Genomic DNA, 23971 nt, shown 5'->3' on the forward strand with positions numbered 1-23971 from the left:
CTGTCTGTGTAATCTTACGAAAGAATATTAATGTTTTAGCACCAGGAAGATTTGAGAAACTTCGAATCGACTTTTATTTGTCTTGACTCACCTTAATTATCACAAAATATATTCTTCAAATGCCATACCTGCACTTTTGTCCAAAAGGAAAAAGAAGCACTGAAGTGTCTACATTTTTAAACATATAGTGCCAAAATAGAAAAAAGCTTTATCTATAAATCTTATACGACATATGAGATAAAGATAAATTAAATATACACATCAGCAGCTTTAAAATTATGATTTCGTTTAATACGGGAAAACGCGTGTGCAAACCAAAGTGGCATCATGTGAAAATGTTTGTGTGACCTGAAGGTCATGTCCAGAAGTCTTCCTTCAGGATTTTTCTGGTTGAGAACAGAATTCATGATTCTTTCACTTACAGCAAATTGTCAATTTTCTGAACCGGCAAAAAAAGACACTGACCATTATACCTCATGCTCAAGTCCATGGCCATGATGCTCCCGTTGGGTTATAATGTGTGTAAACATGTTAATACTCCTGCAGAGCTCTGCACCAACTGGAAAAAAAATGACGCATTTTCAATCAGATGATTCACACTGAATAAAGCGCCTCTGAGTAACAGTAACAAGTTCTTTACTGTTAAATTAAAACTAATTCATTCTTTGATCGCACAAATAATTTGTAAACTTAATCTACAGGAGAAAAATAATGCATCATTAAGGAAAACTGAAGGATGTGGTAAGTAGATTTCACAAACAGCACATATTTTTGCTATGATGTTGCTTGCATATAGAGTGCAGTTGAATATTGGTTGCATTGGTCATGCAGTAGTAGGTGCATGCGCTCATCACAGCTCACTGAGTATATATAGTTACCACTGGTGTATTTTGCAGCTGAGTCAAAACAATATTTTGATTAATATTTCAGATTAATGTTGCAAATTCAGATTTAGGTTAATTAGTCTGATTATACACTTTCATCTGTGCACATGTTTGCAGAATCTGCAGTACTCAGGCAAAGACAGCAGCATAAAGATGTAGTAGCAGAATTATGTGCTCATAAAGGGTTGTTCCACTCCTTTTCCTCCTTGGTTTCCCATTGACTTTTAGACCACTGCAAGAGTCTATATTTCCCCTGCTGATCCTTGCTTTTTTGTAGGTTCTTGGCGTAACGTGACCTCCAGTCTCTCTCAAACGAAGCTTTAATATGCTCTAGGATTGTTGCGTCGGTGTCTTTGGTGCTGTCTTTCATTCTGACGACCAGTCCCACTCCTGCATTTTTTGCAAAGTCGCTCCCGACCCAGTCGTGGGTTCCTGTGAACCGAAACAGAGATAAGATCTTGTAGTTAATATGCTATTCCAGCCTAACTATTTAACGTATCTCTTGTTATGGCACCTATTTAAACCCTTTTCTAGCAGACTTCGCCTCAGTTTATGGCCATTTTAGATATCCCCATGCTAACTTTATATACAAGGCAAATGTCAAGAAATTGTATTGTGTTTGTTGTGTAATAAAAAGAAAAAGAAAAAAAAAGACATACCAAAAGGTAGAATGCCACCACTAGGACTTTTACACATTTCTTAATGCTACAGTCACAAACTTTTATACATGTTATTTGAAATGTATTCAATAACTTAAAATACTGCGTTTTGTAAATTTTTCTTACACATTTTTGTTGACATTGTGTTTGAAATAGAAAGTAAAAAACTGGTTCAAATAAAAGATTAACACACTTCTGATAACTAAATGATGAAGAACTTTCTGAAACTGTATTGTTTAGTGAACAGTAATGTCCTTCCATTTCAAAATGTGCTGATGCTATTTGTGTCGCGACATAATTGTTTTCCAAGCAGCATCCGTTACAAACACAGTTTTGACCCTGCATACCGAGGTAGACAGCGTTGTCGGTCACCATGTACTTGTTGTGGTTAAGACCCAGTTGAAAGTCCTCTTTCTGCTCCTTGTGACTGAAAAACCTCTGTGAAGTCATGAAATCCATTCAATTCAGTCACTGAGTGATAAAAAAATACAAAAAAAACATACGTACAATCAGACTAAGTTGCAACGTCCACTGATTCACCTACCACCTCCAGGGAACAGTTGTGAAGCTGCATGCACAGAGTCTTGAGCGAGGTCACAAAGTTAAAGGTGAGGGGGTGAGTCTTCTTCCAGAAGCTTATGAGCAGGCGGACCTTGACTCCTCTGAGCACCACAGCTTCTCTGATCAGCTCATCGATAGGCGACCAATACCTGCAGACAGTTTTGAGAAATGAATTTCCCCCCATTCAGGATATTTAGCTGACCCATCTGTGTCACAGAAACAAACCCAAACTAGATTCATAAGTATTGCCAGAAAACAAAACAAAAAAAAACAAAAAAGAAAAGCTTTTCCACACTCACACACCTCGTGACTGAAGTGCCTCTGAAACTCCTTTTGACCAGAGGAAGATAATCGGTCACAGAAATGAAGATAAACGTCTTTGCGCTCTGTATGACTTGATGGATAGCGTCTAAATCTCTTGTACGATCTTTGGGACAGAAGTGTTCAGGGGAGGTCTGCAGAAAGGATGTAGCACTTAGAAAGGCATCTGCTTAAATTTCTAAAAAAAAAAAAAAAAAAAGTACAAGATCCACCAGATCAGAAAGGATGATTATTTTATTAGTTTAAATTTCAATGATAATTATCCAGATAGTTCCTTCTTTGTTTTCTCCAAAGTCAAACAAAGGAAACAATGATGCCCCTTCTACAGCCGTAGATCATCGTAAGAGGAAGCAGGGCCAAAGAGGCGTTTGAAGCATCCAGAGGCCTGTGACGGCACGGCTTCATCAGCTTCTGTAGGATGATAGATGTGCTAAACACAACTGATAAGTGTCTTGTCGCTTGGAGGGTATCAAGATCAATTGCCATCAAACGAGGCTATGGCACCGAAAGAGTCAGACTCAAGGTGCTGCTCAGTGTGACGCTGACATGATTAATCATTCCACGTGTGCACGTGTTGTTAGTTTGCAACACACGTTCTTATAAAGAGAGTCAAACATGAGATGCTTGCAGACGTCTCACGCAGACCAGAACAACAGTAAAAAGTTTACTACACAAATTTAGCACCGAATTACAGCGCATCTGGTGATAACATTTAATGGCACTGCGAAGGAAGAACTGCAAAATGTGTTTTTAGAAAACATGGCCTGGGTAGCATCCCTACTCTGATGAACCTTAGTCTTCTCTGATTGCTCAGACATTGTGCATTAAACTACCTTTCGCTTCATGTTGAATGAGTTGTGCAAAATGTCTTATGAGACTGTAAGGCGATAGTGCGTTTGCATCATTGTTATTCGTGCACCGGGTTCTTTTTGTCTCTTTTAAGAGGGAATTTGTGAAATGTTTTAGACTGATGGCTCATGTTTGTGTTGTGAAATTAATTTTCTGTCATGTACCAATCTTTTGTGAAAGCAACTAAAGTGACAGTGCTTGAGTTGTAACAGAAAAATCTACAAATTAATAGTATGTTGTATGCTATCATACCATAAAATACTATATTACATCACAGTCATACTACATTATATCACATAGTATTGCATTGACTCATATCATTTTGTATCACCCTGTGTGACGATGCATAATAACAATGAACCATTTGGATAATTTCAGTCAGTGCAGGGAAAAGGAATGTTTAGTCAATTTTCAGAAAGCGCAGAAAAAGCCCAGAACACCACAACAGCCAAAATGAGAAAAAAAGCATATATATATATATATATATATATATATCGTTCATTTGGACAACAGCTACACAAGGAAAATACCTAAAATGTAACTAAAATACCTAAAATGTAACTTTCTCAGGACATAAGCATGCAGTATAGCTTCTGATCATAAATAATGTGTTCCTCACAGACAGATAAGCGGTAGCCGGTGTGGTATTGAGCTGCAGCTCCAGGGCCTCATGCTTCCCGTAGAGGGCTGTAACTCTCTTCGACCAGATGGAGGGGATATAGTCCCTGTCATGAAGCTGCCAGTAAAATGAAAAAACTCTGTGGAGGTCCAGAGCGAGACAGCTGCAGTTATACACCACCACTCCAAGTTCTTTCCTCTGTGGGGTGTCGGGGGAGGGAAAAAAGCAGAGAGAAAACATGACGCAGCAGAAAAGTTGCCATCTCTAGTGCACACACTTTCTGAGACGACTACATCTTGACCGTCAATATGTGTAGTTGTAGTTCTGAGCTGTCACAGCCTTCGTCAGTGACTGGGTTTTGTTTTCCTTCTTCTGTTTCTACGTAAATTCTCCTGTGCACCAAATGGATGTTCTCAAACACACGTGTCTTTTTTCCTCTCCTTTGCCTCATTTGGCTTTGGTTGCACTTGCATTCACTGCTGAGACATCAAAACAGCTACATAACGACTTCAGTGCCACAGTTCCAACCTCATTAATATCTAATGGTTTGCCCTCTACAATGAATTAAACCCTAAATTAAAAGAGGAATGCTGCTTTTCTCTCTGGGCAGCCATCTTCGAGCACTATGGGAGGCCTGTTAAGATGGTGATATGATTTTGTGCATGGCTAAAAATTGACTGCAGACCCGTGGAAGCTCGACAACTCGAAGGCTACACCAATGCAAGCCCAGCTCATGTTTGTTGTTACCTTGGACAGGGACCTCCAGTCCATTTCAGCGCTTCCGATGTAAATGTGCGTCCGGTCTACTATCCAGAATGAGGAGTGGAGGCCTCCTTTGGTGAGAGCTGTCATATTGACAAAACGAACCTGGGCATCTACAAACAGCAGAGACGAGTTTTATTAGAAAGGCTCTGAGATAGTAAGGAGAGAACGGCGGAAATGCTCCAACTGGGCTTGTGTCCTCTGAGATATGAGTGAAGGCAGCAGTGATGACAAAGTGATTTACAGAAAACTTTCAATGGATCTGCCAATCTGAAGGCTGATTCTTACAATAACTTGCTAAAGTGTTCATACCCATTGACTTTTTGCATAGATTATCACAATGCAACAAGAAAGTGGCCAGAAAGTTAGACCAAGTTTTGCCTTTTTTTCTTCTTTTTAAAAAAAATAAAAATCTAAAAGTGTTATGCTCATTTGTATTTTGTGTAGCCACTTGTCATAAACCACCTTATCTAGATGGTGAAGTTGTTGCCCAATCCTCTTAAAGCTGCAGTTTGTACAATACCTATTATAAATAAATTGTTTTTGTTTTTACATATTTGTTGAAACTCTCACTATGTTGTGATAGTATAACATGAGAAATAATCTGAAAATATTGAGCTCTTTTGCGATTTCCCAATGCTGCTAACATTATTTACAGAAATACAACCCTCAGTCACAAACAACCAATCAGAGCCATGAGGAGGGTCTTAGTGCGTCTAATGTTTTTTATCCCAGGATTGTCTTCTGGTTTTCTGTGTCCATTTCCTCATCAGCGCGGCCTTGGTTGTTTGTTTGTTTGTTTGTTTACTGATATTAGAGTAGTTGATTTCATGCGGACCGCTCACATTCAGCTTATGAACAGTAACTGTTTGCACTGGGTTTTCTTCAGAGCCATCAGTTAAATCTACTAAATATAAATGTACATCAAACATTTAAGAGTTTTATCCTAAAGCTGTGTAAACCTACGCATCACTCTGTAAAACATTCACTGGGATTTGTGGTTGCAACGTGACAACATGTGAAAAATGTAAAAGCCCGCGCTTTCATTTTAAGGCAGTGTGGTGCGAACCTCAGTTTTCTTCTTGACAAACTAGTGCAGCTGGTTCCAACTAGTTCCACGGAGTCTCTACGACAAAGCGGGATCTTGCTTAAAAAGTAGAAAATGCCTTCAGGTTGGCAGGGTAAAGACGTATAAACTGCAGCCGTCATTTGTCACAGTAGTATGAGAAATAGCAATTATGCGGTTGAAATGTGACAGGCACTCACTGTGTGCTGCCAGGGCTTTAAGCTCGGAAGAGTTTGTCAGACTGCTGGCGATCTTCAGCTTAACCCCACGAGATTTCAGCCGGAGCAGTCTCTGGAACAGAAGCTGACCCTGAGGAAGAGAGAGACGTTCTGTCCTGCTCTAGCCGAGGATTTCAGCAGCGTTTCTGTCTTTCCGAAGGGCAACGCTTACATTTCAGCAGCTCTGACCTCATTAAAAAAGACGACACGGGTGTTTAATTAAAAATAATTGCGTCTGCTCGGTTAGGACGCTTAGAAAAAAAAAAAAAAAAAAAAGACTGTTTTAATTTTCGTGCAGAGAGCGACGCGTACCTGTGCTGCAGTGCCGGGTGTTGGCTCCAGATCCCAAGCATTTAAATCCCAGACAGACGACACCACCTCCACCGAGAGCTTTGCTTGTTCTAGGAGTGAGTGGAAGCCGACAGAAAGAGGAATGTGATGCCTGCCGTCCACGTGGAGAGAGAGGTCGTCTGGGATGTTCTCCGCCAGCACAATCCTGGAAGAAACAATTTATTTTGTCCTCCCTCTTGCAGTTCCACTGAGGTCTTCTTCATCTTATCAGCACTAACCTAACATGATTTTTCTTTTCACTAAGAACTGTGCCCTGAAGATAAAAAGCGCGGCTGAGTTGAGAAGTGTAGACTTTCCCTACAGGATTTTGCAAAATACTTGAAACTTTGAAAAGCACTCAGCAATGACAAAAATTAAATAAACAAATTCTATTTTAGTGGACCACGGGAGTAAACTAGCTTATCAAATTGCGTTGCAATAAACACCAGTGGATAAGTTGACATTGATTATGGAGCATTCAAGCTGCATGTGACTTTTTGACGTTCCTCTCTGATAAATCCAAAATGTTTTTTTCCTGTTCATTTTGATAGTATGTCTTGCAGTGAAAAAATAATTTCAGACCATTATGCAAGACAAACGAAAAAGGATATTAAATACAAAAATGACAGAGTACTAAAATGTATGTCCATTTACTATAAATACTCAGCACTCAGCCTGGGCTCCTTTTGCATGGATTATTAATGCATTTTCTATGAGGTTCAGGTCTACGGGGGCGGTTTTTTTCCCCCCCAGTCTAGCAAAGTGAAACTACTGTCATTGAACCAGGTAGGTACTTTTGATAGAGTTTACAGGGACATTAAATCATCATTTTCACAAGATCTGTCAGTAGAAGAAAGCGTTACGTTCTCTAAACATTCCTTGAAAGATGATCTGAAATTGAAACACAGTCGACAGGTATCAGCAGAAGACACCCAGATCATCACTTTTGATTTTGGGATCTTTACGTTGGACCTGCACGTTCTACAGCAGCAGCGACTTAACATTGTCACAAGGGGTGAGACAGATGTAGCCCATTCAAACACCTGAATCCTGTCCACTTATCCCTGTTGCTTGTGCTTATGCCACACATTTTCCTTCCACTCAGCTTTCCAAAAACATACTTGACTGCAGCAGCCTATGAGTAGTCGATTCCTATAGCTCTCTGCTAAGGGTGTCAATGACTGTCTGCTAAACGACTGTATTTGTTTTCTATAATATTCCAACTTTTTTTTTTTTTTTTTACAAATGAAATTACACTTTCAAACTTTGTCTTCGGGCCGACCCTGTTTGCAGAACTTCTCACCTGCAGTCTCTGCTGCAGTTTTCCTCCGTGATCCCATCCTCGCTGTCCCCCCAGATGTCCACGGAGGAGAAGATGAGCACCATCAGCACAGCAGAGCAGCAGAAGAGGGCCAGCGTGGCGATGCACTTCTGCTGGGTCTGGAGGACAAGTTGGAGACAAACTAAAGTCTGGAGGGTGTTGGGGAGGTTGCACCTAGTGAAAACGATCAGCCTGTGTATGCTAATATCTTCAGTCGATGCAATTGATTAGAACTTAGGAGTCCTGATCGATGGAACTACTATGCGACAGTTAGAAGCCGTATGTGTCCAGAAGCAGTGCCGAGTCCAGAGCACTCCAAGTTAGTCCCACCAGACAAAAATAAAAGAAATAAAAAACACCTTACTTTTATTTATAAAACCATGCTTGGACTGTTGCCTGACATCTGTGATCTAATATTGATTCATATTCTTTGCATTCATGTAATAATTTCTTGCTCTCTGTCCCATTTCCCTGCACAGAATTAGGGAAAAAGGAGCCTTTGTTCACTCAGTTCTGTCCACATGGAGCACACTGCAAAATAGGCTTATTTCATTGAGCACTTTTCTGTTCATGCTTACAGGAGGTGACTTCTCTAACTTGTGACTGTTTAAGTAATTAGTTGTATGGCATTTTAATTGTGTAACTTGCAATTGTTGTATAGCCTTTGCAGAGGACTCTCTTGAAAAAGATGTTTTTTTTTTTTTTTTTTTTTTTTACCTATGTGGGACTTTCCTTATTTTAAAAAATAAAATAAAAGAATACAAATAAAACAGAAACTAGTTGAGTTGAACCCTCTGGAGCTGAGACAGTCATAAAGAATATATTGGAAAACTCTTCCTCCTACTTTATTGTCCACCAACACATCCTCAGGTGAGGAGAAACTTATGAACTCCGTCCCAGGATAGACGGAGACGGCACTGTGTGTGTGTGTGTGTGTGTTGTTTTTTCTTTTTCTGAAAAGCAATATATCAGCGGCTGGCTGTACTTGTGTGCATAAACATGCCTTGCGCGGTATATTGCACACAGCAGCTGCAATATGTTTGGAATGACATTTCGGGTTGTCGGAGGTTATAACACCGCAGGCCCGACCCGGCAGCAGGAGTCCTGAATCTATCAGTGAGGAAACTGTGTTTTGCTTACAGCTGCAGGATTTTTCTCCCCTCATCTCATTCCCTCCGTTTGGCTTTGTCGGTTTGGGGGGGCGCTGTCAAAGTCCCATTACTTATTCTCTTTTGAGCGTTTGTTCAGTCCAGTCAATTTCATCTTACTGATGCACTCTGCTGCGCACGCACCTCCGGAGGCAACAACAGCTTTCATCAAGACAAAAATAATGAACAATATTCAGGCAGCCTTCCGTGGAGACGCGGGGCTGCGGGATGTTTCTGTCTCCGGGAACGAGGCTCGACATTCGGAGCTCTTCGTTTCGATTAACCGTGTCAAGGACCAGAAGTGACAGCGTGGATGTCTGTGTGGCCGCGAAGGAAATGAAGTGTCGTGAATCAGAAATAGTCTGACAGGTAGAAACAGGCCAGTAACTCACACAGTCTACTTATAAGTCACCCCTCCCAAAAAAATACAGCAGCTGATTTACAGTAGCCAGTAGAAACTGGCTGACAAGGCTGGAAACTGGCAGAGTTTTATACAACTGAAGCTTGTTGGTTTAAGATGGATTAATTCACAGGATTTATTTTTCATATAAGAAAAAACTCTGACACCGGTATGGAATATACATGACAATATTTTTCAGTTATGGAGTATAGAAAAGGATCAAAACTTAAGTTAACCACATTGAATTATTCCTACATTTAACAGACTCGTTTTGTAGTATTTTTGCCACAGTAAATATATATTTTCTTTTTTTCCATCCTTTTTTCTGCATTTATTTACGAATTTATCCCGTTTATCCATTTTCACTTTTTTCTGTACTTCCATGAAAAGCCTGACCCACAAAGGCAGCAGAAATGAATTCGGTAAATGTAAAAGATTTCCTCACATTCTTCAGATTGACTTTAAGAATCCTTCTTTTAAACAAAGAACATACTGACGAAAGAAGAAAACGATTTCCGTCACAACCCAATTTATGGAATTCAAAACAGAATTGAATAAAATTCAACATTTAAGAAATAAATCCTACAGAAACCTGCACTTTTTTGTTTTTTTACCACGTTTTGTTGATTTGACGTGTTTAGTTTTGAAGCAAAAAAAGCCCAAAAATAAATGCTATGAATTTAAGCTGCGAAATCTACACACAAAGTGAGACAAACTGTGGTGTAGAGAGCTGTGAGCATCACCTTGACGGGCTCCTGCGGGGCGGGTCCTGCCATGAGAGCAACACTCCTTCAAACTTCTCCGACCGATGTGAACCAGCAACTCAGTCCCACATGTCTGTGCAGCTCTTCGTCTTCATTCCTCTCATCCACCTCACATCTTCACTCTTTGCTGCCGTCTCCATCTCTCTCCGACCAGAAAGGGCGTGTGTGTGCGTGCGTGCGTGTGTGTGTGTGTGTGTGCGTGTGTGTGTGTGTGTGTGTGTGTGTGTGTTCCTCAGCTCTCGGTTCTTCACACATCCTCAAACAGTTCGTCCAGGCTCTCGGTGTTTCTGCTACTCGCTGGAGGAGGAGGAGGAGAGAGAGAGAGAAAGATGGAGGACCACCTCCCGCCCCCCTTGCTCTAACAACCGATGCAGCGCTCCTGTTGCCTCCTCCCTCCCTCTTCTTCTTTCTTCTGGATCTCCTCATTATCTCTCCAGTGTGTGTGCAAAACTTGTGACAGAGACCATTTGGCTCGGGCAGGACATACTATTCTTTATGAGACTCTGAAGCTGTTCTGGACGCTCATTACACTGTAAAAAAAGTCCGTAAAATCAACAGTAAAAATCTGTGAAATCATGACAGAAAAATTTTGTAAAGAAAAACACAATTATATTTTGTTCATTTACCAGTATAATGTTGTATAACGTAGAACAGAAAATTATTGTAAATTTTAAAATGTGAAATTGTAAATAATATTGTATTTAGTTGTAGAAAACACAAATTTTGTATTGTTAATAAAAAAAGTTGGATCCTTCACAACATTTCAGCAGTGTAAAACTAACATTTACATTCTGTGATGATTAAATCCAAATGAATTGGAAGCTAGCTTACCATTTTTTTGCTAGGGAGAAGTAAGTTTGGGCTTCCCTGTTTAAGCTGTTGCCCCTGAGACCCAACTCCAGATAAGTAGAAGATGGACGGATGGATGGACAATGAAATAAATGAATAAATTAATAGATTTGGAAATTAATGTGGAATTAAGTAATTATGATTCCGCATTGTTTACTTCCAATTTTGTTCACTAGTTATCTATTTATATTCACTTGTATTTTCCCACTTCTTTAGATTGTCATTTCCTCTTTAATTCATTTACTTATTCTCTGTCAATTTTGATTGGATCATTTCTTCATATTTCACGTCTAACGTGGAGGAAACATCTGAATCAACAAGGAAGTCATGTACTTGCTTATTGGTACATGTATTTTATTTTTATTTATTATTTTTGCTAACACTGGATTTTTTACCGTCACCGTTGCCATTATAAGCTCAAAGTTCGGCTACTGCGAGAAAGACAGAGAACGCCGCTTTGTGCTCAACTTCCGGTCTGTTCTGCTCTCTGATTGGTTCGCTTACCTGGCGCCTGAAAGCTGTTTTGAACAAGTTCGTACAACGGTTCTCATCTCAGAAGAAGCTGAATTGTGCTCAAACCTTGACAAAGAAAAGAGCGCTGTTTGGACCTCGTCAGCTTTCAGCAAATGTAAGTTAAGCTTTGTTTTCTTCAAACGTAACGGTAATTTGTGTTTCTGGGGAGATTACATTTTGTTTTTAAGGCGTCATATTGCTTCTTGGAACAATATGCAGTAGAATCATTTTTTGCTACACCTGCAACACGTGTAACTTGTTGGGTAGGTTGAAATTGTTTAAACATGATTATATGTACATTTTGCTGTAAAACACTAGAATCATTGAGGGGCTATGTGTTGCATTGTAGAGTGCACAGAAACGAGCCCAGTTGTGTATTCAAATGCCTCGGCACAGAATGTAAGCGGACATTTTGTACATATGCAGCGTTTAAAACTCATTTTTACCGAGTTCACAACGTGGCTTCACAACCCGAATTAGCCAAAGTCATTGCTGCTAAATTGAAATGCACCATTTCATTGTGTGGGCACCAAAGCCAAACTGTGAAAGAAGTCGTTGCTCATTTAAAGGAGCATATAATGGAGGGGCGGCCGGTAGCATGTCCAGTAAAAGCCTGCAAAAAAGTTTTCAGCGTCAAATCATCATTCACAGCTCATATGTCCCGTAAACATAAGATAAACATAACATAACACAGCATTGGTGGGTTTACTGAAAACTTTAGTACTTCTCAGTACTTTTGTAGGTACTGTGAAATCACAAGAAAAGACTTTCTTAATGATCCAAATGCTTGTGGTCCACAGCGAACCCCTGAAGCTTACAATTTGGCAGTCCATCATCGAGAGACTGGAAGCATTCAAGACATCAAAGGTGTCAAGGTAAACTCTGACTTCAACTCACTAAAGTCTTTTCATGTTTGCCAACCTGGTCTTCCACCTTGCTTAGGCCATGACTTATTTGAGGGTGTCGTATCCTATGATCTTGCACTATACTTGAAATATTTCGTTAAAACAAAGAAATGGTTTACATATTCCCAGTTCAACCGTAGAATCAAGCAATTCAAGTACAAAGGATCAGATGCTCTCACAATGCCATGCCCTGTCAACTCTGAGGCAATCAGGCTTTCAGGTCAAGCTGTTCAAAACTGGAACTTGCTGAGATTGTTGCCAGTAATTATTGGTGACAAGATACCGGGAGAGAAGTTTGACTAAAAATTTAAGGATGTACATGAATAAAAAGTGTGAATCGGGCACGATATTTTGTTTGACACTAAGTATGACTCTCTTTAATTTGTACATAGTTGAATACATGTTATATTACGGTGATCTTGTGTTTTTACCATTATTTTGTCTGATTTTATTCCAGAAATGGCTGAGCAAACATTTTTACGTAGTGCTATCAATGAAGTGTTGCCCGATCTTGCAGAGGCTTCAAAAGACATTCTCGAGGAGACTTTACAGTCAATTGGAGTAGAAACGTATGATGACTTCCAGTTCATTGTTGAGAAAGACTTGCTGTCAGCATTAAGACCAATTCAAGCCAGAAAGGCACTTGCTGCTTGGAAATTCAGATGTAAGTAAAATTCTAGAAAATCAACCATTAAACACTGATATTCATATTCAGTTCTGATAACTTATTTTTTGTTTTGTGTTTTTGAAGGCAGGACCCCTGAAACCAGCAGGTCCTCAAGTAATGCATCATGAGATACTCCTCCATCACAGCAGTCTTTGTCCCCGCTAAGTGTGTCATCAAACTCCTACAGCAGCAACCAGACATCTGCAGCAGACTGGGTGGACACCTTTGAGATACCATGGGAAAAGTTCTCAGAAGAACTGATGCAGGCATTAGAGTGTTAAAGAGTTGATGCTCTTACTTCTCTGCTACTTCAATGAAAATGAAGAAGCAGTGTTCTTCTGTGTGGAGGACACATGCCTAGCTGAAGAAGTACAGATGGAGAATGTCTCCTTGACTCCCACTATCATTGTGTGTGGTGAGTTCATTTTTGTTTTTCCAGTTTCTTTGACCTGTTGTCTTTTTTGTTGTCTTGTCCCCTTTCTTTGCACTTTTGTCCATCTGACATTTTCTTTAATAGTTTTTTTTTTTTATTCCAATTATTTTCTTAAGCTTTTACTATACTAATATTATTTTTCGTACTTTTTACTTAATTTGTTATTTTTCATATAAATGTCATTGTTTTGTTGTATCAGGAGTCTAAATGTATTTGTTCTTTCTCCTTAGGTCAATCCTGCTTCCATGCCAAACGATTCATGCTGAGTGTGGATCAACAGATTGGAAACAACAACATCTCCTGTTTTATTTCTGCCCTCTGCATGATGTTTGGGAGCTATTATTGTTTTAACATACATTATCCATCGGGGCTGGCGTCTACACTGGAGTTTCTGCAGAGGTATGAGTTCTTGTTTTTTTGTTTGTTTTTTTTTAAATTGTAGGCAGTTAAATTTGACTTTTGACAACTTTTATATCTTGAATAAAATGTTTATGTCTTTGTGAAGCACATTTTGATGTAGTTTTCTGTTTGTCCTCTTTATCTTAAGGTGTTTCTTCTCAATCAACCCAGACATGGGCAGTAAGGTGGAAGAAACCCGTAAACCCAGACTGCGTGTGAACCCCCGTGTCCTCACCTTGATCCGGGAACTTGCGGATCATGAGTGGCGTGATGTTTGAGAAAGGAATAAAGTCAGTGAGTTATCAAGACAGTGTTTAATCTTAACAGAGCTGAATAGATTTCTAAATGTATGTTGCATCTCACACAGTGTCTTCTGAAGTTAAGAAAGTAGAAAAGACATATTTATATTTGTTCAGTGGCTGAATTTTGTTCCATGTCAGAAAGGGCAAATGAGAATTTCATTGAAAATATGTTTTCAATTAAAATGTTTATTTGTTTCTAAAAAAATATATTGAATTATCATTATAGATACAGTTTATATTGGGCTTCCTTGTGTTTTAAATTTGCATTTAACTGGTAAATGTTTGTTGAAATTTGATTATTTATAGATATTTGAAAATAGAATTGCTTCTAAAAAAGGAAAACTTTTGAAGCAAACAAACATTATTATTAAAATGTATACTGGAAATAGAAATTTATTGTATGTTATAATCTTCAAGCCCCCCCGCCGACAAAAAAAAGGGGGTGAAAGTTGGCTCTCATACTGTTTCTGATAAAGTTAAAAACGTTGAAGAAATTTATATGTATTCAGCAGGTGCATGTGCTTCATGATGTTCAGAAAAGACAAATGAGAACTTCATTGAAAATAAATATTTCAAAGGCATGCAAGTGTATGTTTATTTTTTTAAGGTTATCATAGATACAATTTATATTGGGCTTCCTTGTGTTTTAAAGTTTCCTTTAAGTGAGAAATGTTTGTTGAAATTTCATGCTTATAGATATTTAAATATATAATTCTTAGTAAAAAGTAAAAAATTAAAGCAAATTTCAGTTTTTCAGAAAGTATTAATACAATGTTTTAAATTGACATTTTAACAGTTCTAATCCGTTATTTAAAGGTAATTTATCAGTAGGACTAAATGAAGTTTTTTTGTACAACAAACAAAAACTGAGTAAATCTTACTGGGGAAAAAAGTGTAAAATAACAGCATTATTATGATAATTCATCAGAAAAAGTTGGTTAAAATTACTTGATAAAACTGTTTTATTACCAAAATAAACCTTTTCAAATCACAGTTAAAATTTGTGCAAAACTATGGGATAATCTGTTTATTTCACAATTTAACACTGTTATAATTACTGTTTGGTCAGTAAAACAGTTTACATGTTCACTGTGTTTTCTACAGAATTATTCTGGCAACCACAGCTGCCAGATTTTTTTTGTAAAAACAACATAATTTTTTTACAGTGTAGGGCGCCTGCACATTTTCCCCACAGAGCTGCTCACGAGGAAAACAGTTAGTAGCCTCTGTGAAGCTTCATCTCATGGCACACATGATGAGTCAGCACTAGACGGTCCAACCCGATCAACCACTCCGCTTAAGTTATTGTGCTTTTCAGTTCACTATTTCGCTGCGCTTACTTACATTTCACTTCTGCTGCTTCAGTTTCAATGGGCTGCCTCGTCTCTGTGGTGGTGCAAAAACACTTCGGAGGGGAATCAGGTGAAAAATGCACACACTTTATTTAAGTCGACTCCTTCCTCACGGATGAACGCAGCGGTTGCCTGATGGCACAATAACAACATATGGTGCTGACTGCAGGCAATCTGTGATGCCGTTCATCAGCCCGGTACTTTGCACTGAGAAAAGTTGAATGAGTGTAAACGAGGAAACCCGTTTAGCAGGCCTGACAGTAGAGTTGTAGTTACTGGACAGAGAAGAAGATATAAACAGATCTATATTCTCGTGATCTTTGAGTTTAACTTGGTAACTAAGGTTCCTTTCATTTCAGTGAATTTCTCTATTTTGGGTTTTTAGATACTGTTACTTTATTTTACTTGGGTTCCAGATACAGGACTCATTTTTTTGTTTTGTGAGTTAGAAAATTCAGAGAGGCTCCAAAATAATTCAGTTTGTTAATACTGATTAAAGGTAACACCTGATTTGAAGGAGTGCGCATAAGACTGAGATGACATAACACCTGTCATGAGCATGAAGGAGTCATGAATGTCTATGTTATCGTGAAGCGTCATTCAGTAAATAATGACACTTTTAATGCAAAGTTTCTCTAAAGGTTGCATTGAAAGTTCATTAAAAGTGCCACCTTTGCATTAAAGTGTCATTATTTTGTAAATAATGCAAAGTTTGCACTTTTTCTAGACTTTCAATGCAACTTTTAGAGCAACTTTGCATTAAAAGTTTCTTTAATTTACCGACTGACACGTCACGATAACAGTCATAGACATTGATAAAGGCTCCTTCATGTTCACGACAGATGTTATGTCAGTCTTACATTCTGTCAAATAAAGTGTTGTTACCTGATTAAAAAAGCAGCACATATAAGCTACAAAAAAAAGATGTTTTATGTTTTGTTGTTTTTTTTCCTGAATGTAATTCAGTGTTTATTCAGTTACTACAGCTGACCAAGCAGGTAGCTGTCAGCACAGAGAAACATTTACTTTAGAAAACTGTCTTCATTTTCCACTTTCTGCTGCATCCCACGAGTCACACCAACAGAGAGCAGAGTGGAGAAAGCTATTAATTGAGTTTTAATTATAAAGACCTACGGAGCACTCGGTGAGGTTGGAGATAAAGATAAAGTCATGGACTACTGTGTGGAGGACAGGTGCCCTCTGCACGCCACGCTGTTTGCAAGAGAGAGAGGAAGAGAGGGAGTAAAACAAGGGGGTGAGACAGAGGTGACGGAGGCATCTGACTAACTCCCAGGAGAGGTGAAGGTCCTAAAGCCTCACATATGTGAGTGAGCAAACTTCATTTCAAAACTCAGTGAGAAGCACAAAACGAATCCCGTCTTCTAAATGCATAATTTCAGCTGAAGCTTGTTAGAGCAGGGCTTGATTGTGTGGAGATGAACACGCTACTGCACACTGACACGATCACACGACTTCAAACGCTACTTTATGCACTTGACAGTCATTATCTTCAGCACAAAAAGCTAATTAATACTCCTTATCTTCACAATCCGCACTGTGAGCAGCATTCCAACTTTGCAGAAAAGTGTACAAATCAAACTGCAATGAGCTTTAATTAGTGACAAAGAAAAGATTGTTTTAACAAAACATGGCAAAGGAAGAAGCCAAGAGTAAACGGTATAGGACTTCTTTTTTTCACTGAATATTTCGTTTGTTTGACATCTTTCCCTTTTCAGGACAGTTTTATGGGATTGTTTTAAAAATACTGTATTAACAATATGTTAGCATCATGTCAGGATCTGAAAATAATGCATGAGAAATTATAAGGAGGGGACATAAAACCAAATATGGTACTTAGTATAAATAAATATTTCTGTACTGAGTTCGGCACAGAAAGCAAACATGAATTATAGCTGCCTTCTCTTGACCAGCTGCTGGTGAGTTTAAGGTCAGAGCCAGAGGTCGGATAGAAAGTGAGAGAGTGTCTGCAGAACGCTGCAGGGCGGGGTTTTTAATCGAGTGGCTCTACTCTACCAAATAGGTTCATGTATCCATTTTTCCCAGTCGGTTAGCCTTTGCTCATGTGAGTATGGCCCAAAATCAGCCTCTTGTTTTCATTTCTCTTGAGCTTTTTCACTTTTTTTTTTCATTTTGCAGTAGCCACACTTTGTTGTATTTTATTGGGAATTACTTTACAAGAACAACACAAAGTAGTGCCTTATGAATATGAAGTGTTTCACAGTATGAATCAAGTTTCCTCCCTGCATCTCAGGGGAGAATAATAATTCCCAACTACTTCACAAATGTGTTAGATTTGGTTTATCATATGAAATCTAGTGAAACATATTTACTACTCTATCTTTTGTTCAAGAGGTACAAATACTTTTGCAAGGCACCGTATCTACACACAGTTAAGCTGACACTTAAATGCTCTCATTTTAAGTGTAGTAATGCGCCCTTAAATTAAAATACTGACGCTACTATGGCATTGTGAGGATGTGGGTTAAGTAAAAAAAAAAAGAAAAAAGAAAAAAAATCGAAGGGCAGATCCAAACTGCCCCCAGGGGAGCAGGATTATTGGGTTTTCTACTAAAGTTTTAAACAAATTAATTCAAATGATTTAATGGGTCGTGTTAATATTTTGAGAGAACTTTGAACTTAACAGAGCTGTTATTTTCCTGAGGGGGGGTTGAACTGAGAGCAGCAACATAAATTGTTTTTGGATGCAAACACAAGATGGCAGTTGAAGACTTGCAAAAAAAAGGGATTAGGGTGACCGCAAGGAAGCCTTCAGACCTTAAAGAAGACATCAAGGGAGATTAATGGTCAAAATACCAATGGAAACATGTAAAAAACTGGTCAGCAGTTATCATGAGGGTTTGATTTCTGTACTGCTAAAATCAAATTTTCCATTGATTTTTGTAGAACGATATAAATAATTTCCCCCACGCAGTTTCCTAATAAACTTCAAATAATAACAGATGAATTTGTCTTATGCTTATTGATACTCGTTTACGTTGTTTTATCATCCCCTGACAGACACCTGTCTCAATTCCCAAAAAAGGCAAATTCCTCACTGAATAAAAATAATTTATAACCCAAATCTCCCCAGTTTACGGTTAATCGATTTTTCTTTTTATCCGTTTCCCATTCATAATCAGATTCAAATGCACGTTCTGTTTATTTCCTTTCAGAAACTTTAATGTTGTCACAACTTAGGATCTACAATGACCTGCAGATGACCTAAGCTCTCCCCACAGACTCTTCACTTATTGCCCAGCCTGATTTACTGTCTCCATTTACTCCTGTATGAATAATGTCAGCTGCTCTTTCAACGTCTGCTCCTTTGAAGGACTGTCCTCTGTAGGCGTTTGACCTTCGCACCAGGAGCAGGTTTGGACATGTGAGCAGGATATGGGCTTTTTATAACAATACAGCCTCAGACCAATTTGCTGCTGTGAAGCTGACTGGGCAAGGTGGCATGGCCAGAGAAGTGGGCCCAAAGCCAGTGGACTGAGGGTAGTTAAAGGCTCAACTGAAAAACAAATTTTTCGTTTTTGGAGTGTTTTGTCAGGGAAACATCAGATTTGCATAACTTCATAAAAGCAAGACCAAAGGAAATTTACATCCTGGTGCTTACGCTGCTTCTGAGAAACGTGATGAAGAAATGCCAGGCATAGGTTTTGCTCTGTACTTTAACAGGATTGGTTTTCATTTTTACTTGTCACATTGCCTTTGTTGCTGCTTCCCTTAAAAGAGAAAGGATTTTTTTTCTTTCTTCTAAAATTAAAGCACATTCATGTCTCAAACTAGGAAAGATATTAGAAGATTTTTTTTCCACCATATGAATACACTTTGAAAGCGGAAACATTGTTATTTGGTTGTTTTAACTTCTTTACAAAACGACCAAGTTCCACTGCCAACGATCGGTGGTGGTCACGCCAGGAAATCGTCGACACAAACAGTTTGCCAACTGCAGTCGCTGCATTGTTGCAGCTGTGAATACTAATGAACAAACTGCCAGCTCGCTCAGTTTCTCTCGAGGTCACAGTTCAGGAAGTGTCCCTTGATCTCCAGCCTTTTTGAGCGTTGCTGTGTGCAGGAGGATTCAGGGGTCACAGCGGTCTCTCTAGTTCCTGTCCTGTGTCCTTGTGCAGGACGTCACCATCAGACAGAGTCCGGTCTAGTTCTCTGACTCAAGGGACTAATTCAGAGCTGTAAAATGCAAGCGCCACACAAAAAGGCAAACTCGGCTTAACAGCGGCTAATTAAGTAATAACACAACAAGACAGCGACACTCTTTGTATAATTGGGAGGAAATATGAGTATAAAGGAGCCCTGTCTGCCCTTTTTAGTGTATCTCATTAGGTTTGTTTTCATGTTTCTGCTTTTAATAAGTCATGCCTCGTAAAAAGTAACAACCAATAAGCAGCCGGATTATGCCTTGCTGTAAAATTAATCACAAATGTTTCCTCTTCTAGAATACACAGTTCTGCTTTTCAATAAATTTCTGTTTTGTTGTAGATTGAGAACTAATCTGACATCCAACAACTGCATTGTGTGCTTGTGACTGGCATTAGCCTCCTTAAAGAAGTAATGCTGTGTACTGCTAACAGTGGCGCAAAAAGCAGGTATACACTAAATGCGACGCATGGGGCCGCTGTGGAAGGGGTTGGGGGTTACTAAAAACGATGGTGGAAAACGTATTCCTTGCTGGAGTGTGATTTTTTTTCCTCCCCATTTAAATCGAGTTGTCGTCTGATAACAGCTGGCTACTGATACCAGACGACAGAAAACAAACAGAAGAGGGGCAAAGATAATAAAAAGCTTTTCAAAGTGCTTGAAGGATGGCAGGTAAGTTATTTCAGTTTCTAAAGAGGAGGTTTGTAAATATTCAGGTTAGTTTCAGTTACTAATAAAATGACAGATGACTGTTGTCTTGCAACTGTGTGTGGTAGTTAGTTACACAAACACCAATGAGCTGCGCTCCTGATCGCTCATGTGCTCAATCCCCAAGTACTTTGGGGATTTTCTGAGATTTCTTGCAAAAATACACACAACGATTTCATTTCTATATACCGTCTATACTGTTCATTCTGCTGGGGCCCACAAAGCAATCACCTGCTTCAGTAGCTTACTATCATCAGCAAGCAGACAGACTGACGATCGGTCCAGTCCAGCCAGTTATCTACGCCTCCACCTGCCTGCCAACCAATATCGACAGCTTCATTCCACCGACACCAGTGGGAAAGAAGTAAAAGCATAAATGTTTCAAATCTAAACGGCAAACACGATCCAAGGCAGCCCAGAAAAAGAGTGAGGAACTTGTGGAGCATGAACCAGTCTACTCTCCTGGCCTGGGGTCTTTCTGCATGGTGTAGGCCTGTTCTCTCTCTGTGTACGCATCGGCTCTCTCCATCTCAGTTCTTCCTACAGTCCAGGAAAATGACCATTGGGTTACTTAGTGTCTGTAAATTGCCTCTAGTTATGAGTGTGTGCAAGGTTGTTGGGCATGTATACCTTAAATACCCTGCAAGTATAGGCAGCGCAAAGATGGATGGATGGATGGATGGATGGATGGATGGATGGATGGATGGATGGATGGATGGATGGATGGATAGATGCTTCTGAATCTCAAATGAAAAACTTAAATCAGGATCAAATTCAAACAGGGTGAAGACGATTACATAGCTTGAATTCAGCCTGGTATTTTTGCTGTTTGCATTAACAGTCAGACTTTCCCTGGCTTGAATTTTAATAACTAAGAAAATTCAAGCTTGAAGCTCATTTGAACTATCTTCATCTCAGGCCGCTGATTTATCGATCTGCCATAAACCTATGCGGTTTTAATTTTAAGATTGATTTAACTCTACGCTCATGTGCTCAATCCCCACATGAGCGTAGAGCGTAGAAAGGCTGATAATACTTACAGCCTTTCATTTGTGTTAGAAACATCCCCCGAATCCATCTGATGAGTTCGTCTCTGTGCCATGTCAGGCATCAGTCTGACCAGGAATACGTTAAACATGAAGGAAGATGTGAAGGAAACCCAGTGGGGGCCAAGCTAACCATTCTGCTTTAAAGAAATGGGTCTACGGATTGTTTCAGTGAATGAAGTAGAAGAAAGTTTTGAATGAGATGTAAATATTCACAGCATAACAGTACAGTCAGCAGCCACTTTTAATCCGCTTAATTCTGCTACATAAAAACCACCAGCATTAAAACCGTATAAACTGTGATACATGCAATATGGTACAATTGTGTATTCTGCGTTAATCTTGTATATGATCAACACAAGTATTTTTCCTGTTGCTTGATATAGAGGTCTTTGAGATTGGCGTTTTCCATTTAAACATGCAGTAAAGGTAAAATGAAGAAGAAGAAAAAAGGTAATCAATTCCTGTAGGAGGCAATGGAGCTCTGCTGCATGTAAAGGCAATTCACCTTCATGAAGACAGATGAACTGCAGGCGTACATACTGAGCAGCACTCCAGTGGAGCCATGGTATGTTAGACTGAATTTCTTAGCATTACATTTACATAAACGATGCATTTACGTTTTACATTATTTTGATTGGTTATCAGGATTAATATTCTGAATTTGTCTTTTTTTGCATTTAAAGTCAGTTAAAAACACTTTTTTTTTTTGACTCTCCAAAAAAGCAAACATAATTTCAAGATATCTAAGCCACTTGTCAGGCTGCTCACCCGCTCCACTTTGTCTCTATTTCGTAGGAGGATGGTAGCAGAGTAGCCCTGCTGCTGGACGGCGCTGTAGCTGCTGCTTTTCACCTGGGACACGCAGGCCAACAGAGCCGCCGGGGTGGCTTCATCTTGTCCCTCCTGCCGAATATCAGCTGACATCTCCATTAATGACCTGTGGACTGATGCCGTCTGGTTGGGTGGGGGGGGGGGGGGGTGGGGGGTTGTGAAGACACACTCTGATCCACACACTGGAAGATGCTGTCACTTCTGTCCTCCCTTCTGCTCTTCTTTTTTAAATCTGTCTTTCAAAAGCTGAATCAGCTGCTTCTGGTCTTTCTGCTGTCTGACGCTCAGTACACACCTCGCTTGTTTGTAGCCAGAAACACCAGAACATGTTCGCTCTCCGATACTCACAGGGGAGGGTGTGTGTGTGTGTGTGTGTGTCTTTGTGTGCAGCTCGTCAATGTAATACAGCTTCCCAGGCGGGAGGAGGGAGACAGTAGGCTCCAGTCTGCTCTTCTACAGGATGAAGGTGCAACAAGAGCTTCTGCCTGATTGTGTTGTAGCAGGACCTGATGGGGAATAATGCGATTGCTCAAAGTGTGAGAAGATGTTCCAACATAATGATATATATTTACATAATGTGATTTATCTTTTCCAAAGGTTTGCTTGCTTCCTGCAGAAAACATCACGACGGGGAGGCACGAAGAATGCCTGAAGGAGTGTAGCCTCAGCTTAAAGAAACCTTTGGCGCACCACGCTGTGAAGAAAGCCACAGATACAAAGGAAGAAATCAAACGCAGTAGCTTAGAAATATTATTACGCTTTCGGTTTGTGAAGCAGATACAATCGGCGCTGCGAGAAAAGAGCGACTGAAAAGATTTACTGCAAATCATGTTGTCAGCCTCTGTTATTTTGTGAAAACTACTTATCCTTGTTCACATGTTCTCTTCTGTCTATAGAATGTGACTGTGAAAATACAAATGGAGTGAGGCCATTTTTATTCCAGTAACTTCAGAATTCAGAGTTAGCCTCATTTGATCTCAATGAAGAGGAATTGATACTATAAGTGTGTGTCCAGGATGTGTGGGGTCTGCATAGAGTTATGTTAGTTGCCATTTTCCTGACCCTAGCTCTGTAAAAGTCCTGGATGGGGGAGATCCTGATTGTTAGCTGCAGTTTGGACCTGTCCTGTTTTGTCGCTGAGCCAAGCCAGACAGTGATGGACGACGACGGGACAGAGTGAATAATGGCTATGAAGAATATGACCAGCCGCTTCCCTGGAAGGTCGTTTCTCTTGAGTTGCCAAACCAAGTATAGTCTCTGCTCTGCCTTCTGCTGACCGGTGTCGAAACTTTTCCATCTGAACCACCCAGACTTTCACTTTTTTCAACCGAAGAGGAAAGGTTTCATCAATAATAAAAAAAAAGAGTGAAGTATGTAAATGCACAACGAAGGAGTAGCGTCATTCATCTTTTTCTTTTTCAGAGTAAGGATACAGAGGTGCTAAATCATCGGCGACACTTTCAGTTTCACTGAATATCACACAGGGCACAACTGATGGATGTTTTTATCCATATTCATTACAGTTTCATCTGTGGAAGCTCATTTTTTAACTAAGAGCTACAAAAAAATAGTGACTTCTGCAGAGATGTATTCTTTCGGAGCCATACAGACCCATTCAGTACATTAGAATATTATTGAAAAGTGAAAATTAATTTTAAGAACTTTATCACTTAGTCTTTTTTTGCAGCCTTCATTTCTGTCAATTATAATCATTTTCCGCTTAATGAAAACATGATGTTTAAAATTAGACCAACAAAACAAAAAGAAGCATTTGTAATACAGAAAGGGAGTTTCAGTGAAAAGATTTTAGAAGGTTGTCAACTTCCAAAAGGTACTTTTAATCTGACAAATGAGCCTAACTGTAACATATATTGTAATG

The 23971-nt window shown here is 39.4% G+C and overlaps 1 protein-coding gene and 1 long non-coding RNA gene across 6 annotated transcripts; one reads left to right on the forward strand and one right to left on the reverse strand.

The window, feature by feature from the left end:
- Positions 1-269: 269 nt before the first annotated feature.
- Positions 270-22214, reverse strand: pld5 (phospholipase D family member 5). 3 transcript variants are annotated; one of them, XM_081606602.1, is made up of 10 exons: positions 22030-22210; positions 7573-7709; positions 6252-6435; positions 5922-6030; positions 4641-4768; positions 3894-4091; positions 2408-2559; positions 2088-2253; positions 1891-1981; positions 270-1316 (listed from the first exon to the last, which is right to left on the reverse strand). In XM_081606602.1, the coding sequence occupies exons 1-10, from the start codon at positions 22189-22191 to the stop codon at positions 1060-1062; spliced, it is 1584 nt and encodes a 527-aa protein (XP_081462728.1). In that variant the 5' UTR covers positions 22192-22210; the 3' UTR covers positions 270-1059. The 3 variants fall into 3 exon arrangements, with proteins under 3 accessions (XP_081462728.1, XP_008407627.1, XP_081462733.1); XM_008409405.3 differs by lacking the exon at positions 22030-22210 and adding an exon at positions 9882-10301; XM_081606607.1 differs by having other exon boundaries at positions 1183-1316; positions 2084-2253; positions 22030-22214.
- On the forward strand, positions 10431-15011 carry LOC145551506 (uncharacterized). 3 transcript variants are annotated; one of them, XR_014087367.1, is made up of 4 exons: positions 10431-12139; positions 12627-13251; positions 13500-13668; positions 13817-15011. It is a non-coding gene; the product is annotated as an uncharacterized LOC145551506 (long non-coding RNA). The 3 variants fall into 3 exon arrangements; XR_014087371.1 differs by lacking the exon at positions 13817-15011 and having other exon boundaries at positions 12627-12833; positions 12921-13511; XR_014087370.1 differs by lacking the exon at positions 13817-15011 and having other exon boundaries at positions 10431-11379; positions 12065-12139; positions 12627-13511.
- Positions 22215-23971: the final 1757 nt, after the last annotated feature.

This window comes from Poecilia reticulata, chromosome 1 (genome assembly GCF_904066995.2).
Source record: "Poecilia reticulata chromosome 1, P_reticulata-male-v2, whole genome shotgun sequence".
Classification (NCBI taxonomy): domain Eukaryota; kingdom Metazoa; phylum Chordata; class Actinopteri; order Cyprinodontiformes; family Poeciliidae; genus Poecilia; species Poecilia reticulata.

What these genes read in the sequence shown, in the direction of transcription:
- pld5 (XM_081606602.1), bottom strand. Translation starts at nt 22,191, where the DNA reads ATGGAGATGTCAGCTGATATTCGGCAGGAGGGACAAGATGAAGCCACC. An exon ending in CGGCTACCGCTTATCTGTCT is followed by an intron (nt 2,560 to 3,893) that starts GTGAGGAACACA and finishes TCCTTTCTGCAG; the next exon opens with ACCTCCCCTGAACACTTCTG. An exon ending in ACAACTGTTCCCTGGAGGTG is followed by an intron (nt 1,982 to 2,087) that starts GTAGGTGAATCA and finishes ATGACTTCACAG; the next exon opens with AGGTTTTTCAGTCACAAGGA.